Below are 21584 nucleotides of genomic sequence, written 5' to 3'. Positions count from 1 at the left end.
TGTGTGAGTCTCGATCTCACCAGGCTGAGATAATGGACTCGCTATACTAGAGAACCCGGCGGCTTAGTCACGATCCAGTCTATGCGAGTCTGTGGGCCTCTATGTGACGCTGTGCATCTCTATGCGAATCTATGGATCTCGCAGGGCCAAGATCATAAACTGACTATTACTTGACCACCCGCTGTATATCACAGGTAGCAGCCGAAACCCAGGTTCGAACGCAGGGTCTCAGCGTCCCTGACCTATGACCCCCCCCTCCCCCCGTGCCACCAGGCAGTTCTATCACGACCTCTTCCCTGCCTCCGCCCCCCTGACCCCGCAGGGGGCGTGACACCGGCGAGTTATCAATAACGATGACGTCACTTCGGCTCCCCACGTGACACATTGAAAGCGACGGGTCGGCCTGGAACCAAAATCAACACAAAGGCATTGTCGCGCCCCGTAGCTGTCCACCCTCGCCGTGGCGAGCTCGGGGAGAAAGAACAAAAATTAATTTATAAATAAATTCATAACCCAGCCGGTAATGGTTACCCATTGTCATTTAAATGCATTCATTAACACCCCCCCCCCCTCCTCTGGGCTTCGCACGTGAAGGGCTCACACGTGACGTCATCACATTACGCCTCTATTTAAGGAACGAAACGGGAGGATTTCTCCACAAATCTGGCTGTCGCCTGATGATGCCGGTTGTAAATACTGGCGAAACGTCGTACTCAGATTGTTAATGTTGTAGCTTGGCTCTCCAACACACCCGGTGTGCTGTACTAGTACACTACACTATACACAACACAGTAGACTACACTATACACTACACTACTATACACTACACTATACACTACACGTTAGTGCTGTACTAGTGACGAATTGGCAGGTTTTGTTTACGTGACAACCCTTACTAGTTGGCTGTGTCAAGTGGTGGCGGGTTAAACGACACATTTATATATTTATACTCTTTGGTTCTTTCGGTAAAGTCACGTGGGTAGAAAACATACCTGAAGACGGTCGCTTCTTGTTGCGATAGGAACATCGTGATCTATTATTTATTTCTATCTACGTGACTTTACCGAAAGAGCCGAAGAGTATGGATTCCTGCAGTCACGAAAGCTTCAAATCAAAATTGATATATTTCGATTTAAAGCTGTCGTGACTGCAGGGATTCGTCTTCTTGGTTCTTTCGATAAAGTCACGTAGAAGGGAAATAATAAAATAATAAAAATAAAACATTTTTAAATAATTCTCACGACGTTTCGGCCACAACGCAAGCAGCCGTCCTCAGGTGAAGAACAGGGCTGTCGGAAAGACAGCGCTGCTTGCGTTGTGGCCGAAACGTCGTGAGAATTATTTTATTATGTTTGATTTTTATTATTTAATTATTTCCCTTCTACGTGACTTTACCGAAAGAACCAAGAAGAAGATTTATATATTTACGCGATATAACCCAAAAAAACACCTCTATTACGGATTATTAAATCCTTTATATTAAGTTCACTTGCTTGCGTGCTTGCTTGCTTACGACCATGCAAATCTTTCGGTCGTTTTTTAACCCACTTCCCGTGATCCAATCGAGCTGACATTTTGCACACAGACTCGTTGTGCGAGACAATTAATGTTCGTGAAAATTTTTTTCCAAAATTTTACACTGTTTAGGGAAAACAAATTAAATATTTAATTACCAATTTCTTAATACTGGCAGACAATCATCTGACCCATAGGTGGCAGCCATCTCAAGCCAGAGGACGAGAGGACTCTAGCCGCCACGCATATAAAGGATTTATAGTGAAAAACTTTGTTTTTACGGGTTATACTTATATTGGTCGCGAAAGCCTGCGACTACGTGTTAAACCAAAAACAAATGTAGTTTGAGCGTGTTGCCTGCGGCGTAAATGCTCCGGCGCTATTTTATTTCTGTATTTTTAATGTTTTCTGTTGTCTAGCCGGACCGAACGGTGACAACCTCGGAGCGGTTTCGCTGTCCGTCTGCTCCGCTCACGCGTGAGAAGGAGCGGGGGAGGGTGGGGAGGACGGACCGCGTGTCGAGTCGGCGACTCCACGGCGAAAGCGGTTTGGCGACGTTTGAAGCTTCGGATGAAAGGGAGCTGGTGGGTGCGTTTACCCAGAGGTGGTTTCAGGCGAGCAAAGAGTCGGGTTGGCAGGGCGACTCTGCTGTCACTTCTGGCTCACTACCCTTCATCACGCCCAACAGACTCCGATAACAACAACAACAACATTAAACAAACCGTAATGGTGATGCTGCTGCCGCTGTTGTATTGGCAGTTGTACGCACGCAAAAGGCGCACATTCGTTGAGAACACGGTGGCCTTAAATAAAAAAAACAACATATGTATGATACGACGTCTTCTTGGTTCTTTCGGTAAAGTCAAGTAGAAGGGAAATAATAAAATAATAAAAATAAAACATCATAAAATACAATTCTCACGACGTTTCTTCAGACGCTGTCTTTCCGACAGACCTGTTCTTCACCTGAGGACGGCTGCTTGCGTTGTGGCCGAAACGTCGTGAGAATTGTATTGTATTATGTTTTATTTTTATAATTTTATCATTTCCCTTCTACGTGACTTTACCGAAAGAACCAAGAAGATGAATCCCTGCAGTCACGATAGCTTTAAATCGAAATATGATACGACGTTTCGGGCAATTGGCCCTTATTCGTGGCATATAGACAAGATGACAACAGAGACAGAGTGGATAATGAAGAATTGGAGACCGCACTTGTTTACAGCATTGAGCCTGATTTGAATGAAATAAAATTTCGTATCTGACGACCAACTTTTAAATTGACGTATGAATAGTTACACAAACGGTGGTTCTTGAGTAAGAGACAAACCCCTTCAATAACCAAAGTTTTGTGCCGAGGAGTTGTTGTTAATTGTGCTTGTGCCCCTGCTGCTCACAGCAGCAGCAGCAGCAGCTGCTGCTGCGTCGCCAAAATAATTTCGCTCATTAACCACAGAGTGGAGATGGTGACAAAAGGCAAATGAAGCAGGGGGAGGGGGGGGGGGTTGGGAAGAACCAGTGGAACAGATGGCAGCAGAGACGAAATCCAAACACGTCCGGAAGCTACCACCGCACGGGAACAACCAAGGCGAGTGTTCTTCAATGCCCCTGGTGGCCTTTAGTGGGGGGCCCTGACGCGCCCCCCCCCCCCGACAAAACACAACGAGTGACAACACCCCCACGACCATCATCATCATCACGCTGCTGTCAAACCTCCAATGGTTTCCAATGATTTGGCGGCCCCCACCCCCTCGTGCCCACGTCTGAAAATGAGTGAAGAGTCACTGAACTCCGGGAAGGGAAGGGACGGAAGGAGGAAACTTGCAACCGTTGGGCCCCGTGGCGGCACGCCGATGCACGGAGCGGAGTCTGTTCTCACAGTGGGCGTGGCCACACAGGAGTCACGTGATGTTACGGGAGTCTTGAGCAGAGTTTGGATAGACAGATGGGGGGGGGGGAGGAGGCCTTTAGTCAGCAGTGGGGGGGGGGGGGGGGTTATAGGCTGACGGCGATGACGACGAGACCTGTCGCACACGTGGGGCCCTATTTACATCCAAGCCACCACGGCTCGATGTGCATCAAAGCGATCGACTGTGAAAACACACGGCCAAAAACGCGGGAATGCCCGGGACAACAGCAACATCTGTGGAACACGGCTAGTGTCAGGAACACGGCGTGTGCCGGGAACATGCGCGTATGCCGGGAACACGGCGTGTGCCGGGAACACGGCGTGTGCCGGGAACACGGGGTTGTCACGGGAACACGGTTTTGTGCCGGGAACACGGGAACACGGGAACACGGGTTTGCGACGGGAACACGGGAACACGGCTAGTGCCGGGAACACGGTTTTGTGCCGGGAACACGGGGTTGTCACGGGAACACGGTTTTGTGCCGGGAACACGGGAACACGGGTTTGCGACGGGAACACGGGAACACGGCTAGTGCCGGGAACACGGTTTTGTGCCGGGAACACGGGGTTGTCACGGGAACACGGGAACACGGGCTAGTGCCGGGAACACGGCTTGCGCCAGGAACATGCGTGTGTGCCAGGAACAGGCGCGTGTGCCGGGAACACGACTTGCGCCGGGAACACGAATTTGCCACGGGAACACAGGTTTGTGCTGGGAACGTGGGCTTGCCACAGGATCACAGGCTTGTCACGGGAACATGGGCTTGCGCCGGGAACACGGGTTTGCGACGGGAACACGGGGTTGTCACGGGAACATGGGCTTGCGACGGGAACACAGGCTTGCGACGGGAACACGGGTTTCCGCTGGGAATATACTCTCTCATATACTCTCTCCCAAGGAGCTCGCAAGCGCGGTCACGGCCCCGCCGCCTCGACCAGCAGATCGGCCTCGCGCAAAGCGCAATGACAGCAACAAAATAATAAGTGAAGATAAGCCGACGGATTTCGCTCGACGTTTCCGAGAGCAGAATGACTTTGAAAGGCCGTCGGCAACAGAGTTACGGATGGGATTTTCGTTTCGCCCGGCACGGAGCCGCGGGTTTGGTGGTGGGGGTGGGGGGGGGGGCGGGGTGGGGGGGGGCTCGCGTCTTAGTCCAGGGGCCTGAAGCGTAGACCGAGGCAGAGGGCCAGCTCGGTCTTCTGGATCTTTCCGTCGCGGTTCAGGTCGCAGTGCTCCATGAGGACCTCGCGGAACTGGTCCAAGTCGGTGCCGCTCATGTTGGGCTGCAACGGGACGACAACGGCGGGCACGGCAAGGGGTGACACAAGAACGTCCATCGATCTGACTCGAGCAAAGACAAAAGCGCCCGGTGTACGCACGTATTTCGAACTTTCCTCGCTCGACTTGTGTGTGGCCACCGTCCCCCCCCCCCTCGACTCTGAATGCCTCCCTTGTGGAAAAGGACGCTGTTCCCTCCCTGAAGCCACCGGGAGACGTGCACTTTTAAATCGTCTCGGTTGAACAATCGATTTCTTTAGAAGTGCGCGTTGCGATTGGCACGCTTGGCTACGTACGGTGCGTTAGAAGTTCAACAAACGGTACACACACACACGTACGTACTCTCTCTCTCCCTCTCAATTGTCTCTTCGCGCTCTCTGCCCTCCTGTTATCATCGTCACCACCCCCTTCATCTCCCTTTGCGCCGGGAACACGGCGTGGTGCTGGCCACCCACCCCATCCTGTACCCTGACGGCCTTCGCAGGTGCTACAGAACTTGCTCCGACAGTCTGCCAAGGCTATATACGAGGGCATCTTTGTCTCTTTTTTCTACAGGGTGGTTCCATACCTTGACAAGACCGATCATGTCTTTCACAAAGCCATCGACTTCCGGGCCCTCCAGCTCTCCAGTCTTGCTCTGAGAACAACAACAACAACAACAACAATCCATAATCCAGGTTTTTTTTGGGGTTAGATCGCGTAAATATATACACGTGTCGTTAAACCCGCCACCACCCGACACAGCCAATTAGTGCCTGGCTCTCCAATGTGTTGGAGAGCCAGGCACAACATTTACAATCTGAGTACGACGTTTCGCCAGTAATTACAACCAGCTTCATCAGGCGCCAGTCAGATTTGTGGAGAAGTCCACCCGTACTCAGATTGTAAATGTTGTGGCTTGGCTCTCCAACACACAACGGGTGTGCTGTACTAGTACACTACACTATACACTACACTATACACTAAACTCTACACTATACACTACTATACACTACACTATACACTACAATACACTCCACTATACACTACACTACCATACACTACTATACACGACACTATACACTACACTACTATACACTACACTATACACTACTATACACTATACAATACACTAGTGCTGTACTAGTATACTACACTATACACTACACTACTATACACTACACTATACACTACAATACACTACACTACACACTAGTGCTGTACTAGTGACGAATTGGCCACGTTCTGTTTATGTGACAACCCTAACTAGTTGGCTGTGTCGGCTGGTGGCGGGTTTAAAGACATATTCATATATTTACGCGATCTAACCCAAAAACCTCTATTATGGATATTGGTCGCGAAAGCCTACGTGTCAAACTAACAACAATAATAACAAGAACGTCACTAATGCCCCCCCCCCCCCCCCCCCATTGTTCTGAGCCAGCGAAACTTGAGCAACAATTGCTGTTAGCGAGCGCCTATTAAGGGCGCGACGTCTCGCCAACGGGGCTGGGAGAATTTGGGATGTCGCCAGCAAAAGGCCCGGCTGGACCCCACTACGACAGAGATCCCTCGCCACCACCCTCCTTCCCTCCCTGCGTAGAGTCTTTAACACGGCCGCTGGGCGGGCAACAGCCCTGTTAAATTGCCATGTAAAGCCGCAATAAATATATCAACTCGAGTGAAATTAGATAGGGAATAAGGAGGGAAAGAGGGGGGGGTTGCCTCGCACGCAATCACAAAGCCGCGTGCTGCAAGCGAAGGTGATGCATTATTTATAAATGTGTCGTGACCCTCCACCACCCGACACGGCCAAACAGTAAAACATGTGTCACGTTTTCAAAAGACAAATTAATTGACTTCTTAAAAAAAACTATATTATGAATAATATTGGTCGCGAAAGCCTACGTGTTGAATTGAAGGCGATGCGTTATTTATAAATGTGTCGTAACCCTCCACCACCCGGCACGGCCAAACAGTAAACAAAAATGTGTCACGTTTTCAAAGGACAAATTAATTGACTTCTTAAAAAAAAAACAATATTATGAATAATATCGGTCGCGAAAGCCTACGTGTTGAATTGAAGGCGATGCGTTATTTATAAATGTGTCGTAACCCTCCACCACCCGGCACGGCCAAACAGTAAAAAAAATGTGTCACGTTTTCAAAGGACAAATTAATTGACTTCTTTAAAAAAAAAACAATATTATGAATAATATCGGTCGCGAAAGCCTACTACGTGTTAAATTGAAGGCGATGCGATTCGTTCGGTGTTTGCACGTGGGCACGTGTGAAACTTCTCTCGCACCGCACGTAGCCCGCCGTGCTGGCCGGAGATGCGGTGGAAGAGCCTCCGCTCTCGGCAACTTGCCGGCTGAACGGCGTTCAGTTGAAAACCACGAGACCGCATCGAAGTGCAAGAGAGGGGAGCAGGGAGGAAGGTCACCACCTATCCGTGGCAAGCCCTTCACTATCCTCTCCTCCAGTGGACATTGATTTCTCAGAGCATTCATGAGTGCATTTAGGCACCCTCCCCCCCTCCCTCCCTTTCCCTCCCCCCCCCCCCTCTCGTGTTTCCTTCTACAGGGCTATCAGAGCGCAGGAAGACACCAGGGAGCTGTTCTAGAGTTTATTGGAGAATATTCTTAGGTTTTTTCGGTAAAGTCACGTATTTTTATTTTACTTTTATTAATTTGAATTTTTTACCTACGTGACTTTACCGAAAAAACCTAAGAATATGAATCCTTGCAGTCACGAAAGCTTCAAATCTAGAATTTATTGGAGAAGTTTATTGAAACGTGCGGTGTAGACAGACAGATTTCCGTTGGACTGCCATCCGTCATGTGTGGGCTGTCAACCCACCCCCTGTCCCTATCCTCTCGTGGAAGCGCACCTAAATGCTACTCCTATCCCCTCCCTTTGATGCTGCTAATCCTGCATAATGCACGGGCATAATATGACTTTAACCCCCCCGCCAAACCTCCTACGCATTTCACAAGTAGTATTAATCGCATATCTACATTTCCCATAAATTTGCTAAATTCCTCTTGATATGCAAATTCCTTTGTCAAGGCGCTCTTCCCCCCTCCATCCCAGCTTAAATAGACACTCCAAGCCTGGGGTGTGTCATTCAGACTCTGTCTTCTCGACAGACCTGTTCTCCACCTGAGGACGGCTGCTTGCGTTGTGGCCGAAACGTCGTGAGAATTATTTTATTATGTTTCATTTGTATTATTTTATTATTTCCATTCTACGTGACTTTACCGAAAGAACCAAGAAGATTATTTTATTATGTTTTATTTTTATTCTTTTATTATTTCCATTGTACGTGACTTTACCGAAAGAACCAAGAAGGCGCACCTGAATTGTTTCAGCGAATTAACAACAATACTTTTGGAAGAGAAAGAAAGTAATTTGAGAGACGGCCTTCTGTGTCGCGGCCACGACCTCGAGCAGGAAAACCACCAGCACAGATCAAGGGCAAGGCCACGTGGCAACACGTCACCGGGTCTACGGTAAGAGCACGGCAAAAAGGTGAGCTCCACGCTGATAGATTGTGTAGGCGCGTTACCCTGGGTGGCTGGCTGGACGGACGGATAGACGGACGGACAGACAGACGGACAGACGGACAGATGGTGGCCGTGCAGCAGGGGACTTGTGAGAGGTACGGAACGCCGGACGGAGTGAGGGAAAGGGAGGGAGATCCCAATCGGCGGCCTGGGTTGTCTGAACATCAAATACTGCGCTCAATCGGTGCCGTCTCAGTTGAAAGGGCGCAGCGAAGGGCGAGAAGGAGAGAGAGAAAAAGGTGGGTGCGGGAGACGCCGCTCGTTCCGTCTCACCCAAAGACAAAGGTCCCCCGTGTAGCCTCAACAGACTGTAGGGGCAAGTGCTGTTAGCGAGCACCTATGAAGGCCGGAACGGCACACGAGGGGGTGGGTGGCCAACACCGCGTCCGGCCGCCTTTATCTCCCCAGTGGCAATGTTTACACATAGTACCAGGTACTCATTTGAGGCCAAGTCGACCTAGGGGGAAGCCGAGGACCGGTTCAGATAATCGTCACCGGTGTTGGCCGCGAGCGAGAATCGAATTCGGGTTCGCCGGGTTCATAGCGCAGCGTAGCGCTCACCGCTACACTACCACTCCCCACCATTCCGTTCTGTCTCCCCCCCCCACACACACCCCCACACACACACCCCACACAAAAATCCCCCGCAAAGCCTTAACAGACTGTAGGGGAAAGTGCTGTTAGCGAGCACCTATGAAGGCCGGAACGGTACACGAGGGGGTGGGTGGCCAGCACCACGCAACTGGGCGCAAATGGAGGCCAGGAAAAGCAGTCCAGGAGGCAACAGCAGCCCTCAGACATGCTGACATTGTGGGTCATGTTCAGCAAGGGAGAGGAGGCCTTGGGCTAACTAGCCGTGCTGCTTGGAGTAAGGCCACTGCACCAGAGCGGCGGAAGATGGTAGTGCAGGAAGTACGCCATCAGGAGGAGGCTGCAAGGTGGGACAAGGCAGTCTCTCTTGCAAAACAGGGACAGTGGACTCGATGGGACAGTGTGGAGAAGAGGAAGATCAGCTGGAAGGATCTGTGGGCCATGGAAGCGAGGCGGTTGAGCTTTTCCATCAGAGCAACATATGACGTCCTTCCAACACCAGTTAATCTTCACCAATGGTATGGTGAAGATCCGGACTGTGCCCTCTGTTCCATGCCAGCCAACCTCAGGCACATTCTCACAGGGTGTAAAACAAGCCTCACCCAAGGACACTACACTTGGCGTCACAACCAAGTCCTTAAACACCTTGCGTCTGCCCTGGAGGACAAGCGAGCTGCCACCAACTCCTTACCACCCCCAGCAGCATCACACCCCTTACGGACGACCTTTGTCCGCGAAGGGGCTAAACCACCGAAGAACGGCTCTACACCAATAGAGCGAGACCAGCTGCGCTTGGCCCGCGACTGGAAAATGCTAGCTGACATTGGCTGGCAACTTGTGTTTCCTCTGGAGATCGCAACCACCATCCTAAGACCTGACATGGTGCTCTGGTCCCGTTCGCTCAAGAAGGTCTTCATCATTGAGCTCACAGTACCCTGGGAGGACTCAGTAGATGAGGATTATGAGCGAAAACATCTGCGCTATGCCGATCTAGCTGCCGAAGCACGGCATCATGGCTGGAACACAGAAGTCCGACCAGTGGAGGTGGGCTGCAGAGGTTTTGTGGCAACATCTACAACCAGACTGCTTAGAGACCTGGGAATTAAGGGCCAGAGCCAGCGTTCGGCAATCAGAGCTGTATCGGAGGCGGCAGAAGGCAGCAGTCAGTGGCTCTGGATGAAGAGGAAAGACCCCAGCTGGGCCCCAAAGTGAGAGGGCCAGGAGGTATGCAGTCAACAATGATTGACTCAGGGAGGAGGACGCCCCTGCCATGCATAGTCCCATGGGATGTTGGCTTTCAACAACAAGGCAACTCCTATGACTAATTGGGAATGGGACGCAAGCGTAGGATTGATCACCCTGTCGCTGGCCGCCTTTGGGGAGGGTGTATAGTATGAAAGGCCGAAACACCCTAGGAACCAAAGGTTCACTACTGACGATGCGCTCCCCAAATTTCACCAGGCTCACTGTTCATGAACTCTTGGAAGTGCTTGCACAAAGGATAGTAACATCTCATCCTGTATTCTTTGGAATCCGACCGCCTTTTTTTCCCCAGTGGCGATGTTTACACACCGCACCAGGTACTCATTTAAGGCTGAGTCGACCTAGGGGAGGCCCGGGACCGGTTCAGATAATCGTCACTGGTGTTGGCCGTGAGCGGTAATCGAACCCGGGTCGCCAGGATCATAGCGCAGCGCGCTAACCGCTCCAAGAACCGCTCCCTTCACACACCCCCCAACACACACCTCCACACACACCCCACAAATATAAAGATCCCCCGTATAGCCTTAATTGACTGTAGGGGCAATTGCTGTTAGCGAGCACCTAACACCCCCCACACACCCACCCCCACACACTCCCCACACACACCCCTCACACCCCCCCCCCACACACACACCCACACACCCCCTCACACACGCTCACACACACACGCTCACACACCCTCCCGCACACACCCACACACACCACCCCCACACACGCCCCCCCCCACACACACCCCCACCGCCCCACACACCCCCACACACACCCCTCACACACCCCCCAACACACACCCCCCACCCCCACATCCCACACACCCCCCCCCACACACACCCCACACACACCCCTCCACACACACCCCCCCACACACACACGCCCACACACACACCCCCCCACACACCCCCACACACACCCCCACACACACCCCCCCCACACCCCCCCACTCCCCCCCCAACCCCCCACACACCCCCCACACACACCCCCCACACACCCCCCACACACACTCCCCACACACACCCCCACACACACCCCCACACACACCCCCACACACCCACACACACCCCCCACACACACTCCCCACACACACCCCCACACACCCCCCACACACACTCCCCACACACACCCCCACACACACCTCCACACACACGAAGGACAAAAAACACGCCACGGTTCTGTCCCGTAACGGACTGTCGGGGCAAAGGGGCCTCTCTAACGGAGGCACCGACATGGGCGGTGCACGGCACACACGCGGTTTGTCGTGGTGCGGCCAGATTCCATTCGTGCCCGCCTTGGTATCCCTGCCGTGGATGTGCGTGTCCTCAATGCATTCGTCAATAACACTGTGGCATTGATAAACCAAGAAAATGTGCTATAATTAAAATTTACATTTATTCGTAAAGCCGCTAAGGTCTAAAGGCGACTTGCGAGAGGGACCACATGCTTCTGCCGACGGGTCTTCTCCAAAGCACATCAGAAAGTCAAATTCCTAAAACGTAAGCCTCTCTAAAAAATTCATTTTATTTTAATGCCACACAGCGTTGTTATTGATGGTACGTTTTGAATATTTCTCGTTGGTTGTTGCTTTGTACACACCACTGGTAACGGAGCAGCAGCAGCAGCAACGTCGCGAAATTATTGGCTTTCACAGAAGTGAATATTTACCCAGGCCCAGATTTGTCTCAGCAAAACAAAACGCGGGATCGGCTTCAACCTCCTGATGTCTCATCAGCAGCGAGGCTATCGGTGGACGGTCACGTGGCCCCACATCCCAGAAGGCCGTGGTGGGTCTACGAAGCAGTCGATTTAAAAATATAAAATATTATTTTAAAAAATAAATGTATTACTATCTGACAAAAATAGCACAATACCGTCTGAATGTAAAACGCAAATGAGCGCAGGATCTAAACCACACAATTAAACATTTTGCAAACCTTTTCAGTGCCAGCAGAGAAGTTGTATTTAGTTTAGTTTGAAAGCTGTTCATGCTTGTTTTTTGTTATTGTAAATATCCGAGCCTCCTTTGAATTCCGGTGGAGAATTCTGTGCCATTGGCGGCTGTTGCCGAGGCGCTGACGGGGGCAGGGGGGGGTGCAGGTTTGTTTGAAGAGCTCTTGCGGAGTAACAAAGACAAAGATCCCCCGTGTAGCCTTCACAGGCTGTTGGGGCAAGTGCTGTTAGCGAGCACCTATGAAGGCCGGGACGGTACACGAGGGGGGGTGCGTGTCCAGTACCACGCCCAACTGCCTTTGTCTCCCCAGTGGCGATGTTTACCAACCACACCGGGTACTCATTTGAGGCCGAGTCGACCTAGGGGGAGGCCCAAGGACCGGTTCAGATAATCGTCACCGGTGTTGGCCGTGAGCGGGAATCGAACTCGCATGGCCGGGTTGGCAGTGCAGCGCGCTAACCGCTGCGCCACCGCTCCCCACAAGTAACAATCACACAAAGACCCCCCGTGTAGCCTTCGCGGGCTGTTGGGGCAAGTGCTGTTAGCCAGCACCTATGAAGGCCAAAACGGTTAGCGCGCCACCACTCCCCACAAGTAACCAGCACACACACACACGCACGCACACACACACGCACACAAAGACAAAGATCCCCGTATAGCCTTAATAGACTGTAGGGGCAAGTGCTGTTAGCGAGCACCTATGAAGGCCGGAACGGTACACGAGGGGGTGGGTGGCCAGCACCACGCCCGACCGCCTTTGTCTCCCCAGTGGCGATGTTTACACACCGCACCAGGTACTCATTTAAGGCTGAGTCGACCTAGGGGAGGCCCAGGACCGGTTCAGATAATCGTCACTGGTGTTGTGCCGTGAGCGGGAATCGAACCCGGGTCGCCAGGTTCATAGCGCAGCGCGCTAACCGCTACACTACCGCTCCCCACGCACACACATACACACACACACGAACGCGCACGCACACACGAACACACACGCACGCACACGCACGCACACGCATGCCGCACGTTTGATGCCTGAACACAAAGGGAGTCGCTTTTGCAGTTGCGCGTCTCACCGTGTGTGCGCGCGCGTGTCCTTGCTTGTGTCCGGCCGTGTGAGGGAGCGGTGGTGTAGTGGTTAGCGCTACGCTACGTTCCGCTACGTACCCGGCGAACCCGAGTTCGATTCCCGCTCACGGCCACCAACATCCGTGACCATTATCTCAAAAGGTTCTGGGTCTCTTCCTCGGTCAACTCGCTCTCTGAGTTCCTGGCGAGGCGTGTAAACACGGCGGCATGCTGCGCTCGTGACGAATTGACACGTTCTGTTGACGTGACAAACCTCACTAATTGGCTGTGTCGGGTGGTGGCGGGTTTAACGACACACTGATATAGTTATGCTATCTAACCCGAAAAATAAGGTATATTATGGATTATGCAGTAGATACTTTAGATTTGAAGCTTTCGTGAGTGCAGGAATCCATACTCTTTGGTTCTATCGGTAAAGTCACGTAGGTAGAAAATCAAATAAATTGCCGTTTTATTTTATCATTTTATTTTATACCGACGTGACGTCACCGTACTCTTAGGTTTTTGTCGGTAAAGTCACGTAGGTAAAATAATAAAAATATATAAAAATAATAAATGAAAATAACTCAATTAAATCACGAGGTTTCGGAGGCAACACAAGTCTCCGTCTTCATGTGGGACCGTCACAGCAAAATTTACTGTATCAAGTGAAGATAAATCCAAGAGACAAGATCTTAAATACTGGTTCAGGCGAGGGGGGAGGAGTTTATCTAAACGTGGCAGTCAGGGACTGACTGCCACATTTAGATCTAGAAGTATAGTAGCTACTTTTCGATTTAAAGCTTTCGTGACTGCAGGGATTAATCTTCTTGGTTCTTTCGGTAAAGTCACGTAGAAGGGAAATAATAAAATAATAAAAATAAAACAATAAAATAATTCTCACGACGTTTCGATTCCAATTTTCTTGCTGTGGTTTTCACACCTGATGATGACGATTACTTGTGTTGCAATCGAATCGTCGTGAGAATTCTATTGTTTAATTTTTATTATTTTATTATTTCCCTTCTACGCGTCAAGACGCTGTCTTTCCGACAGACCTGTTCTTCACCCGAGGACGGCTGCTTGCGTTGTGGCCGAAACGTCGTCAGAATTATTGTATTATGTTTTATTTTTATTATTTTATTATTTCCCTTCTACGTGACTTTACCGAAAGAACCAAGAAGATTATTTTATAATGTTTAATATTTATTATTTTATTATTTCCCTTCTACGTGACTTTACCGAAAGTACCAAGAAGAAGTAGCTACTTTGTTCATATCTTTGTCCCGGACGTGAAAACGCGTGCTTTAGTCGACGCAAACAAGGTTCACACTGACATCAAACAACAAACTCCCGCGTTGCGTGGCTCTGCCTTGAGGATGGCTCGGGACCCGGACTCCCCCAACTTGGAGAGACTCGGGTGGTCATCCAGCACGAGCGGCGTCAAGAGCCGTCTCGCCTGCCAGTCAAACGGGGCTCGTGGCGTGTGCGGAGCGGTGGCGCAGCAGTTAGCGCCGCGAACCCGGCTCGACCCCGAGCTCGACTCGCCACTCGCGGCCGACGCCGGCGACGATTGTCTTTGCCGGCCTTGGGTCTCCCATAGCTCGGCTCGGCCTTAAAACAATTGTTATTGGTTTGCGGCGTGTAAACGTCGTGGGGGAGACAAAGGCGGCCGGGCGTGGTGCTGGCCGCCCACCCACCCCTCCGTGTACCGTGGCGGCCTTCATTAGGTGCTCGCTAACAGCACTTGCCTGTGAAAGTCTGTCGAGGCTATACGGGAAGGGGGGTGGATCTTTGTCTTTGTGAAGGGGGCTAATGAAAAGATGCCAACTGGCAGCTTGGAGACAGCCGCCCTCTGGGAGTAGCAGCAGCAGCAGCGGGAGAAGGGTGGACGAACGACGTCGGGGCGTAGCGTGGGTGGCATGGACCCCGGTTCAAGGAAGCAAACGAAATGGGGAGAAGCCGTGGGGGGGAGGGGGGAGCACTTCCCAGTCCCCCCCCCTCCTCGTAGCCCAGCGCCTGCCCCACCCCCCGGCCTACGTGAGCCTCGCTCCCAGTGCAGTTGTACAGCCTGCACACTCGACAGCGACGCTGCAATCTTCCCCCACTCTCGTGTTTGGGCCTCGGATCCTTCCCCCTCTGGCTGCCCCCCCCCTCCCCCCAGCCTGTTGCCCAACGACCGTCGATCGGCAGTCCCTTCCTTGCGCACCCATCGCACGCACGCGGTGCTCGCCGCGAATGAACCGCACAAATTAACCACGCGAATAAACCACACAGATGAACTACAAATAAACCGCAAAAATAAACCACACAAATGAACCACACGAATAAACCACACAAATGAACCACACAAATTAACCACACAAATGAACCACACAATGCCACCTTGCCAAGGAGCATAAAGCACCATCACGCGAAACTTCGGGTCATCCCCGCAGCAGCAGCAGCAGCGGCGGCTTTCGGCTCAGCCGTCGAACAACCGCAGTGGTCACAGCATCGTCGCCGGCGCTTTCAGATGCGCTTTCGGCGGCCGTCTGGAACGCTCTTCCTTCCGATATTCGAAAGCCATGGGGATCTGTGCCACTTTTAAATCATCGAGATCGACAAACGAATTTCACATGTTGCCCGCGCTGCCCAGAGTCGGGGTAAAAGTGTGAGAGGCAATTTATTTAATCGTGGAGCCCTAACGAGCTACCAGAGAAACACAGACAAGAACGGCTTTCTGCCCATCGCGGTTGCAGTCCGTCAACGCCAAAATCCCCATTTAAAACGAATTGAAAATCGGGGGGAGATAAGGAGATTAAAAAATAGATATATTTAAAAAAATAATTTTAAAAATACAATCCTCAGCGCCACGCGCTGCGGTCAATTAATCGGAGCGGGCGCTTGAAGTTGTCTCTTCGCAGCTGTCAGATTTGGCGAGTGGGTTCGGTTTTGACACGAAGTGGTTTTTTCTCCTTCGATTCTCGAGCGAAGCGTTGCACCAGCCGTTGTCCCGCCAATCAAAACGTGTTTTTGTTTTCTCTCGAGACGCCCGCCGTTCAGTTATTTCCTCCGCGTAAACTATCGGTACGGGATTAATATTATTTCGATTTAAAGCTTTCGTGACTGCAGGGATTCATCTTCTTGGTTCTTTCGGTAAAGTTACGTAGAAGGAAAATAATAAAATAATTAAATTTATAATTATAAAATTATTAAAATAATACAAATACAATAATTCTCACGACGTTTCGGCCACAACGACGGCTGCTTGCCTTGTGGCCGAAACGTCGTGAGAATTATTTGATTGTTTTATTTTTATTATTTCATTATTTCCCTTCTACGTGACTTTACCGAAAGAACCAAGAAGATGAAGGGGATTATTATTATAATTTTTTATCATTTATTTTTTATTTTTACATCGCAGGGATTTGCCGGAGGTGGCTTTGGGAGGCCCTCATCCAGCCAGCAGCAGTGGATTCACCACGGCTCACGATGACGACGCAATGCATGTGTAGAGGAGTAAAATGGGGACGTGACGTCATGCGTGCCGTTCAGTGCGATGACGTCACGTCTCCTAGGGTACTTAAGGGATACCCCGTGACGTAAGCGGGGTCACTGTGGGTACGGGTAGAGTAAGCAGGGTGGCGGCGGTGTGCGTACACCGGTTTAGCGCGCCACGCGGCAAGCTTGAAGCCTCCCCTTTTAATCAAATCACATTGAACAGAGTGGTGAAGTATGGTCAAAACACCCCCCCCCCCACCGCCCCTATGACTGACAGTGTGCGGGGGGAAGGGGCCTTCATCAAGTGGCGGTAATGATGACAATTGCTATTTAAAGCTTTCGTGACTGCAGGGATTCATCTTCTTGGTTCTTTCGGTAAAGTCACGTAGAAGGGAAATAATAAAATAATAAAAATAAAACATAATAAAATAATTAAATTTCGATTTAAAGCTTTCGTGACTGCAGGGATTCATCTTCTTGGTTCTTTCGGTAAAGTCACGTAGAAGGGAAATAATAAAATAATAAAAATAAAACAATAAAATAATTCTCACGACGTTTCGGCCACAACGCAAGCAGACGGCTGCTTGCGTTGTGGCCGAAACGTCGTGAGAATTATTTTATAATGTTTTATTTTTATTATTTTATAATTTTCATTCTACGTGACTTTACCGAAAAAACCTAAGAATATGACGATTGCTGCTTAACGCGGTAAAAAAACAGACGCGGGATGTATTCGAAAGTGAATACTCACCACGTCGTAATGGGCGAAGATCTTCTCAAAATCAGCTCTCCGCTGATCCATTCCCGAATCCTGGCGGCGAGGGAGACAGACGACAGAGTGTGAGGCTTAAGACGACGAGAACGACGCACATTCCTCTCTCAATCATCAATCACCCCCCCTCCCCCGCATAAGACCTTTAATCAGTGCGTAATTTTAATCCATTACAGCATGTCCTTTTTATATGCGGAGTGAAACGTAACATTATTGGGTTGTCAGAAATTTAAAAAAAAAAAAAATTTTTATTTCCAAGCCAGCTTGACGAGTGTGACGTTAGACGCGGGTACGGAAATCTTCTGCCGTGAGAGTTATCTTCTGCGAGTAATCTTCTTCTGCCGTGAGAGTTATCTTCTGCGAGTTATCCTCTTCTGCCGTGAGAATTATCATCTTCTGCCGTGAGAATTATCATCTTCTGCCGTGAGAGTTATCTTCTGCGAGTTATCCTCTTCTGCCGTGAGAATTATCATCTTCTGCCGTGAGAATTATCATCTTCTGCCGTGAGAATTATCATCTTCTGCCGTGAGAGTTATCTTCTTCTGCGAGTTATCTTCTGCCGTGAGATTTATCCCCGGGTGGCTGCTCGCCCAACGGGCCCTTGTTTTCCTGTTCGGCTTCCGCGAACGATGTCCGACGTTTCGCTCCGCGTGGCGGGGAGATTCGTCAGGTCAAGCGGACGCTCTTAAAAGAAGCACGCAGCACGCGCGGCGAAGAGACGGCGTGTAATTAAACATTGAAGGGCAATTTGTAAATCAACCCCCGGATAACGGCCTCCCCCGACACTGTGCCTGGTCATGGAGGGGGTGGGGGAGGGGTGGATTTGGCCATACTTCTCCACGCTGGTCATTGCAAGTGCAGGCTGGTGAAAGAAGGGAAGGGGAGGAGGTAGCAGGTGCGGGAGGGGTGAGTGGGGAGCCTCAAATATCGCTCGCCACCGATGTTACCCGGCGCCGGGTGAGTACCCGGTGCGGAGCGCGGTGAGCTAATCACTGCGCCACCACTCTACCCACGAGTGGATACAGGCTGACACGTGGATTTTGATGTAATCGTCGATACATAACTATTTTACTATTTGTAATTTTACCAGGTAAGGCCCACTGAGCTATGTAGCTCTTTTTGAGAAGCGACCTGCCCACAGATGATTGCTCAACGAAGTGGCTTATCACATGGAAATGTATAAACGCGTGGTGATGTTGATTCTAAATGTGTGAAGCAAAAACCAGAGGACCCGAAGAAAAATCCACGCGACCACGGGGAGAGAAAGAGAGAGACACGCAAACTCCAAATATACAGCAGGCGTCAGGGTCGGAATCGAACCCACGACCTCCTGTATACCAGGCGAGATAGTTAACATCTCAGAGCCATCATGGCACTATGAACGATGTTCATACATAGTTCGCTGTGTAGATGGTTAGCTGCTTGACGAGTCTGAACGAGGCTGTCCGAGTCTAAACGTGTTTAGACAAGTGCGCTCGCACACGCCAATGTCGTCTGCTCTCGATGTTTGGCCACGGAATAATTCACGGTTCACTCGTGCTTAATATTTATGTGCCCATTAAACGTCGTAAAAATAATAAAGTCAATTCCACACTTTTTAATATGCCTCATTCGCGTGGACTATTTATACAATTTATATTATTTATACAATTTATATGCCCCACACAGAGCTTGCATGGCATGCCAATCAAATCAAAACGTTTAATTCTCAGAGGCGGAAAAAGCTGAATTTAGCGAAAATATTAATTTTAATTAATGATGGTTTGTGTGTGTGTGTGCAGTCATTGCTGTCCTTCCCGGACACATACGATGAGCACGGTTGGCTACGCACGTTGCGACAGAAGTTCAATGTACATACATACAATGTACATACACACAATGTACATACATACATTGTACATACATACAATGTACATACATACATTGTGCATACATACATTGTGCATACATACAATGTACATACATACAATGTGCATACATACAAAGTACATACATACATTGTGCATACATACAATGTACATACATACATTGTACATACATGCAGTGTACATACATACATTGTACATACATACATTGTACATACATGCAATGTACATACATACAATGTACATACATATGTAATGCGGGCGTAAACGGCCCTCCGGAGGTGACGTCAGGAGGGGAGGAGTTAGGTCACGTGGGGGGGTGAGGGGTTAGGCTATAGAAGGAGGGGAACCGGAAGAGGACGAGGAGTGACGGGGAACCAGGAACAGAGAGAGGCCACGAAGGGCGAAGCGGGGGGTGGCGAGATCGCCACGAACACGGGGGAGCGAGGATCGGCACCGTTGGCCAGCGGTGACCGACCCGAAGCAGCGAGGAGGCTGCAGTCAGCAGCGGGGCTGCACAGAGAGTCAGCAGCGGGGCTGCATACAGAGTCAGCAGCGGGTCTGCATACGGTAGCAGCCAGAGGGTCTGCACATAGGGGTAGCAGCGGGAGTCTGCATAGAGGTAGCAGCGAGTCTGCAGGGAGGAGGTTACAGTAGATGAAGCAGAGAGTCAGAGGGAAGAAGAAGCTATAATAGCAGTGAATAGCCGGGGGCTACAAATACAGAGTTATAACAGAGTGCCGTGTGGGTGAAGACGAGAACCCAATAAAAGATACGAAGACAGAAGGAAGTGTCCGAGTCCTTTTATTACACTGGAGTCAGAAGTGAAACGGCATGGCGAAACAACTGAGGAACAAGAATATTCCATCCCCGGCGTCGGCTTCATCTTCGGACGACGACGATCTTCCTCCTGCGGTCGGCTTCACTTCGGCGGAGGGAGAGATCCGTGAGGGCCCGGGCGTCGAGGAGGTGGCCCCTTCGTCCGACCCATCTGCGTTGAAGGACGAAGATTTAAGATGGACCCGGATGGCGGAGCAACTGGCAACCCTAAAAACCGTCATCACAGAGTTGTGTGACCTTGTCACGCCAAGGGCGGCGTTGGAAGGTGATGGTGGTGATCGGCAGGAGCCCGGGTCGTCTTCGATGGCGCCGCCATCGGCCACGCGGCGTGAAGACGCCATCTTGGGCGTGGCGCACCACGGAAGGCGGGAAGCCGCCATTTTGGAGCCGCCGCGAGGATCGTCCGCCATCTTGGCGACACCGCGTTGCGACGCCTTGCTGAACTTACCGCCGGAAGAGTCAGCGACGGACGGAAGCAGGCCAAGGGGCCGCAGTCGTCACCTTACAACCGTCAAAGAGTTCTCCATCGGGGGCGATTGGAGTGCGTTCGCCTGTAGATTTTTGGCGGCGGTACGTACGGCAAGGTGGACGGACGCTGAGGCACTGGAGGTGCTTCCGACTCTTCTTGATGATGAGTCCGTTCGTTTTTTTCGCTCTATAAAAGCTGCGAAGAAGAAAACTCTGCGAGGGGTGTTCGAGGAAATGGCGGACGCGTACGAGCCACCGGATGACGCCCATCGCCGATTCGTGCAGCGGCAACGCGCACCTGAGGAGTCACCTGTAGCGTACAGGGGCGCCGTGTTGGAACTCGCTATGGCCGCTTACCCGGAGACGGAGCCTGACCTGCTGGAACCACTCATCTTGGGGAAGATGTTGGAGTTGTCCCGAGATCTCGGCATTCCTATGCCGGCGTGCGGTCACGAAAAACTCACGTCCCGGACCGCGGCCAAGTGTTTGGACGCCCAGTTCAATCTCCGCCGCTGGAAACAGGTGACAGCGTGGACGGGCGGTCCTGTCGTCGATGGGGGGGCCGTAGGGTGGGACCCTACGAAGGCCGTGTACGTGCCGGATGCGACCGGCCCAAAGGAGTTGTCGGCCGCCTCCACTCCGTGGCCGGCTCGAAGCGGGCCAGGGCCGCGGGCTCCGCCGCCGGCGCGGCCGCGTCGGGACGGGGTGCCCGCTGCGCGCCGCCCCGACGTCGACTGCTTCCGCTGCGGCCGTCGGGGCCACTATGCCAGGGACTGCTGGGCCCGGGTTCCGGGGCCGCCCCAGCAGGAGGCCTCGACAGCGGACGCCCCAAAGAAAGACCCTCCGGCACAGGCAAGTCGGTGCGCACCAGACACCCGGCAAGGCCTGACACCTCACTCATCGCCGTTGTTATGCGACGCGGATGTTGTAAAATACGGGAGGCCAGTATCTGAGCCTTGTCGCTCGATAACGCAGTGGCGTAAGCTGGCTCGGCGGGTTGTCGCGGCCGCTACCGGTTCGTCCACTGTACCTGGGTCCATCCAAGGG

The 21584-nt window shown here is 51.3% G+C and overlaps 1 protein-coding gene across 2 annotated transcripts in view; it reads right to left on the bottom strand.

Annotated features, from left to right (window-relative positions):
• Nucleotides 1–4556: 4556 nt before the first annotated feature.
• The window catches only part of LOC133354902 (secretagogin-like), an 81119-nt gene continuing 64091 nt past the window's right edge, over nt 4557–21584 (bottom strand). For both annotated transcript variants that reach the window (XM_061572086.1, XM_061572087.1), the window contains 3 exons: nt 17344–17403; nt 5272–5340; nt 4557–4708 (listed from right to left, as the gene is read on the bottom strand). In XM_061572086.1, the coding sequence (XP_061428070.1) occupies nt 4574–4708; nt 5272–5340; nt 17344–17403 (264 nt within the window). In that variant the 3' untranslated portion in view covers nt 4557–4573. The remainder of the gene's footprint in view (nt 4709–5271; nt 5341–17343; nt 17404–21584) is intronic.

The sequence above is a fragment of the Lethenteron reissneri genome, chromosome 49, assembly GCF_015708825.2.
Source record: "Lethenteron reissneri isolate LAM-NWPU_2019-01 chromosome 49, ASM1570882v1, whole genome shotgun sequence".
Classification (NCBI taxonomy): Eukaryota; Metazoa; Chordata; class Hyperoartia; order Petromyzontiformes; family Petromyzontidae; genus Lethenteron; species Lethenteron reissneri.
This window is presented reverse-complemented; position numbering and strand designations above follow the sequence as displayed.